Below are 6,000 nucleotides of genomic sequence, written 5' to 3' on the forward strand. Positions count from 1 at the left end.
GGTAAGGTTTTTATTTATAGTAACCAAGATTTTTTTAAAATGACTAGTGATTTTTGGAGAAAGGCCTTGATTTTCAGATGAGTGCTCAGCATTTTCTGAAAATCAGGCCCCTTTAAGATTGTGACGGGTTGGATCAAAGAAACCCCCTTGGGAGCTGCCACCCGATGTGCAAAGACTACCCCTGCTTCTGTTTTCCCTGCCAGCTCAGGACTCCAGCACCCTGTCTTGCTGAGCCAGACACTCCCATCTGGCTCCAGACACAGACCCAGGGTCTGAATCACTTGTCCCAAAGCTGCAAGTTTACCTGAAAACAGCTCACAGAAGTGTGCTTGTCTTTAGCACTCAGATGCCCAACTCCCAATGGGGTCTAAACCCAGATAAATCCGTTTTACCCTGCATAAAGCTTATGCAGGGCAAACTCATAAATTGTTCGCCCTCTATAACACTGATAGAGAGATATGCACAGTTGTTTGCTCCCCCAGGTATTAATACATACTCTGAGTAAATTACTAAATAAAAAGTGATTTTATTAAATACAGACAGTAGGATTTAAGTGGTTCCAAGTAGTAACAGACAGAACAAAGTAAGTCACCAAGCAAAATAAAATAAAATGCGCAAATCTATGTCTAATCAAACTAAATACAGATAATCTCACCCTCAGAGATGCTTCAGTAAGTTTTTCTCAGACTGGACACCTTCCAGGCCTGGGCACAATTCTTTCCCCTGGTACAGCTCTTGTTCCAGCTCAGCTGATAGCTAGGGGATTCTTCATGATGGCTCCTCTCCCCCCTTTGTTCTGTTCCACCCCTTTATATATCTTTTGCATAAGGCGGGAACCCTTTGTCCCTCTGGGTTTCCACTCCCCCCACTGGAAAAGCACCAGGTTAAAGATGGATTCCAGTTCAGGTGACATGATCACATGTCACTGCAAGACTTCATTGCCCACTTGCCAGCACACACATATACAGGAAGATTCACAGGTAAATACAGCCATCTGCAGACAATGGTCCTTGTTAATGGGAGTCATCAAGATTCCAAACCATCATTAATGGCCTACACTTTACATAATTACAATAGGCCCTCAGAGTTATATTTTATATTTCTAGTTTTAGGTACAAGAGTGGTACATTTCTACAAATCGGATGATCATACTCAGTAGATTATAAGCTTTGTAATGATACCTTACAAGAGACCTTTTGCATGAAGCATATCCCAGTTGCGTTATACTCACTTATTACCATATTTTTCTAAAACTATCCCAGTTACATTATATTCACTTATTATCATGTTTTTTATAAAACCATATAGACTGCACAATGTCACAAAGATGTCCCAAAACCACCTTTGAAAATCTTGGCAAACAATTTCCAGAAATGTGTCTGCTTCACAATTCATACTGTTTTTTTCCAACTTTCCTAGTGGTCAATTGAGTGATAATTCTAAAGTAATTGGTCAGGAGTAATAGGTAGGGTGACCAGATGTCCCATTTTTAAAGGGACGGTCCCGTTTTGGGGGACTTTTTCTTATATAGGCACCTATTACTCCCCATCCCCTGTCCCCTTTTTTCACAGTTGCTATCTGGTAGCCCTAGTAATAGGTGAAAAACTAATTCCAATAAAAGATATCTTCTCTTTACACATAAGTTTCATAGCAATCAGTAACAAAAAGAAAGGATATTAGAACTGAATAAATTCAACTAAAAAATGTTACATTGTACCTTCCGGTTGGCTAAGAATCCTATGATAGTATCCATTATTATAAAATGTCAGTGTAACTGAAACTGATTAGATCTGCCTTTTTGACTGCCACTGCACATTGAAGTGTCTTTTTTATTTATTTATGTATGTTGGTTCCTTGGGGCACTACAACATAAAGAATAATGCATTCTCAGACTTCCCGAAAAGCACAAAACACAAACCATAATGTTCTTTGACGTAAGTTTGTTTTCATGGAATGATGAAGAGTTTTTGCAGAATATTTCTAATTCCACATCAAGATTATACTTTTATGTGAGTTGGGTGAGTTTCATCAAACATTCAGATGTCTCCCAAAGTACAGTAAAATGAAAATGGATGTTTTACTCATCTCTGCCATAAACTGTGCCTTCTGAAACTAATGCATTGAAATATTTCTCACTCATTTTGTTTATGCACAGAAACTATTTTCATACTATACGAATATTAATCTGAAATCAATTAAAACAGAAGGATGATGGCACTTACTGCAGTAGAAATGTGTTATAAGTATAGTAATTCCTGTCTAACAGGGATGTGATGATGATGATTTAGTATGTAAAATGCTTTGAAGATGACAATAGCTATACATTCCCAAAAAAGCAATATTTAAATGGATACTAGGGTTGCACAGTTAGGTACAGAAAAGTAAGGAAAAGATAAAGCTAAGATTACACATGCAAGCCAATTTTTCATATGTATGCATTGCAATAAATTGTAATATAGTCTTGCTCATGATCAAACTGTTACTCAAACACAATATAATATTTATACTGAATACACGCTGCATTTGTATTACTATGTATGACTCTGTGTGCATGCCAAAGAGTCTGTATAAAAGTAATTTACCTACCAGATGTGCAGTGAATGAGGCCAAGACTCCTGCAGAGTTACAATGAATGAAGCAAAATGTGCACTTTTTTAATAAAGTGCATTTTACAAAATATGCAATGAACGAGAAAGGTCTTTGCAGAAGTTCTGCTCCATTCAGAGTGCATCCTTCAAAACTTCTGCTACCCAAAAGCTAGGGACAGGCTATTCATAGATAGCATTTAATGATTTTTGTCTGTAACTTTAGGTTACTTTCCGTACCAGAATCTATCACTGCAACATCAACAGTCAGGGAGTCATCTGTCTGGATATTCTGAAAGACAACTGGAGCCCTGCTTTGACTATTTCAAAGGTTTTGCTGTCTATTTGTTCTCTCTTGACAGACTGCAATCCTGGTAAGCAAATTCTAATTTACCAAGCATGAACTCTTGCTCATTTGCTGCAAAAATGATTCAGTAGATGATTCTCTACAGAATAATTCTGTCATTCTTAAAATAGATGTTTGAGATTAGAGATTAAAACCCCTTGTTTTATTTAAATCCATCTAAACGTGTATCGTGGCAAGATTGCTCCCTGTAATATATTTTCTAGCCTTTGCATAGCCAGTGCCAAGATCTGCACATCAGTCCTTAGCTCTCATATGGCTCTCTTCACTCATCCATCTTTAAAGAGGGTAAATAGCATTATCCCGTTTTGCAGAAGGAGGAAACGGGGATACAGAGAGTTGACATGACTTGCCCAAACGTACACGGCAGGTTAGTGGACAATCCAGAAACAGAACCCAGATCTCCTGACTCCCTGTCCATTGCCTTAACCACTTGACCATTATATGAAAAACACCTTCCTGTTCAGCCTCCTTAAATATATTTTTTGGGGAGGGGAGGGGAAGAGAATACAAACTGGAAAGAATATGGGCCAATACTTTTAAATCAATGGATTTATTCTGGATTTACACTAGGTTAAATGGGAGCAGGATTTGGTCAAGGGTTTTATCATGAAAGAGCCTTGAATTCGTTAATATACACAACACTATGCATCCAGCACTTTGCATTCATAAAAATGTTGTAAATTAGCACATACAGTTACTCTATGAAATATCTAAGTTTTCATGTTTGTTCATTTGAAGCTACACTCTGATGTTTTCAAATAAAGGAAGGGGGAAAGCAAAGAAGGTAAAATGTTAATGGTGTATCCTATCCCTGTAAACAAACAACATTTCAGCTCCCCTGCTTTTCCTTCTCTTTTATTTCAAATTGTTAAAGGGGTTGAGTTGGGAGTGAGTTGACCAGGGAAGGGAGCCAGAGCTCAAATTGAATGAGACTGGGGGAGAGCGCTTCCCCTGGTGCTGGGGCCTGGATACCTGCGCCTCGCTGCATGTGTCTGTTTTTTTGCAGTGTAGACATACTCTATGAGGGACCAGTCAGGAGAATGGGCTTCCAGTTGAGGCGGTAGAGTCTGGTGCGACTGTATGAAAATTTAGATGACTCTGTGGTATTTAATAAGCGTGGAAGTAACCAGCTGCTCTTTTAAGGGTGTCATGAGGAAATCTTTCAGTCCATGCTTTTGTCACCTCTGACTGGTGATGTGTTAATCTGCACAGGAGCAGTTTGGCCTCCTGTGGCATGTGAAGTTTTTATTTTTTAAGTTTAACATTTTAAAAGTGTGAAAATATTCTATATACATTGCATAATATCAAGCAGTTCCAGACACAAATGGCTCATGGGTTGCTTCTAGTTTTACACAACTCCAAGCCTGTGTAGCTGTTGTTCAGACAGTCAGCTAAAATTAAAAGCTATAACATTTTAACACAGATGTCTGTCTGTCTTTTAAATAAACTAAACGTTGGAGCCTGCAGATAATCAAAACAGATTAAAATCCTTCCTATTCATTCTGCTTTGGGTGTTTGTTCTTGAAAATGTCTTATGTGTCAAGCCCTCTGCTACAAAGCCTAGCATTTTCTGGCCTAACAAAGAGAGTGTATTGGGAAGCAAGTAATTTTTTTAATGTTTCCTTTTTTAATAGAACGATTTCTGATGTTGTTTTTCTTCCCTATCTTCCTCTCCTTTTACCCCAAACCATTACAGCTGATCCTCTGGTCGGAAGCATAGCCACTCAGTACCTGACCAACAGAGCAGAACATGACAGGATAGCCAGACAGTGGACCAAGAGATATGCAACATAAATGACATAAACTACTTGTGCTCTGTGAGGGTGCAGGAGGCAACTTTACAGTGTGCAACAAATCTTTATAGCCTTTACAATACGGACTTCTGTGTATATGTTATACTGATTCTACTCTCTGCTTTTATCCTTTTGAAGACCGGGATTCTGCCCCCTAAAAAAGGTAAATGCTATCAGGAGTAGAACTTTGTAGCTGTAGATTAGTTATGTTTAAAAAGCCTACTTGCAAGTCTTGCTTCTTTGGGATATCAAAATGTATTTTGTGATGTACTAAGGATACTGTTCCTGAAGTCAACCAAATATTATAGTGCATTTTAGCCTAATTCATTATCTGTATGAAGTTATTAAAGGTAGCTGTAGATTACTAGGAATTATGTCATTTGTATTAAACCCAGATCTATTTCCAATATGTGGTACATGCTGTTGTGAAAACTGTTTTAACTTTTACCTTTGTCAGTTTGTAATGAAAGGATTTCCTTTTCCCCTTTGTAGCTCAGAGAGCACCCAGTGTATCATCTCAAACACAATAAACATGTTCCCCAAGGAGCAGTTTCTTTGTTTTCCTACTTTAAATTAGCATTTGAGTGAATTTAAATATAACAGTGATGCAAAGCTATTGTATCACAGGTCCCAATGGATCATCTGGTAAATTAATATACACAAGCAAAGGCTTGCTATTAAATGTTTAATGTATACCTCTGGATTGTTTAAAAGTAAAAAATTTCCACTGGATTTTTTTTTTTAAACAGGAAATATTTTCCCGTATTTTTTTTTTAAACTAAGAAGGTTATTTAAGTTAAAATGAGAGCAGTTAGTGAGAGGTTGATATGGCAGTTACTGTGGATAAATTATATGGGCCCAATCCTACTCCCATAATAGTCAATCTGAGTTTTCCATTAATTTGTTCAGCTGGAGCAGGGCCAGGCTCTTGATAGCTTGAGGCTTCATTTCTTAATTTTAATGGCAAGAATGTGGTTCGCCCAGCCAGAGAACTGCAACTGTCCATTGAAAAGAGTCTTCCAAAGCCCGATTGGATGCTTTGTCAGCTCTCTGGGAAAGAAAGGACTAGAGGAGATTTAGGCAGGGATTATTATAATAAGAGATTGGAAACACTTGTGGGGAAGTGCATTATTGCAAGTGAAACTAAAAATCAGAAGAGACTTTTAGACTTCTCACCAGGAAATCTTGTGTGCAACAAAAATGCAAGTGTATATTCTGTACAGTTTGAAAAGTACAGTCACTAATTTTCTCTTTA

The 6,000-nt window shown here is 37.8% G+C and overlaps 1 protein-coding gene across 2 annotated transcripts in view; it reads left to right on the forward strand.

Annotated features, from left to right (window-relative positions):
* Positions 1–5,289, forward strand: part of UBE2E3 (ubiquitin conjugating enzyme E2 E3) — a 91,236-nt gene extending 85,947 nt beyond the window's left edge. For both annotated transcript variants that reach the window (XM_065413213.1, XM_065413211.1), the window contains exons 5-6: positions 2,812–2,959; positions 4,649–5,289. In XM_065413213.1, the coding sequence (XP_065269285.1) occupies positions 2,812–2,959; positions 4,649–4,746 (246 nt within the window). In that variant the 3' untranslated portion in view covers positions 4,747–5,289. The remainder of the gene's footprint in view (positions 1–2,811; positions 2,960–4,648) is intronic.
* The last annotated feature ends 711 nt before the right edge of the window (positions 5,290–6,000 follow it).

Source organism: Emys orbicularis, chromosome 11, assembly GCF_028017835.1.
Source record: "Emys orbicularis isolate rEmyOrb1 chromosome 11, rEmyOrb1.hap1, whole genome shotgun sequence".
NCBI classification, from domain to species: domain Eukaryota; kingdom Metazoa; phylum Chordata; order Testudines; family Emydidae; genus Emys; species Emys orbicularis.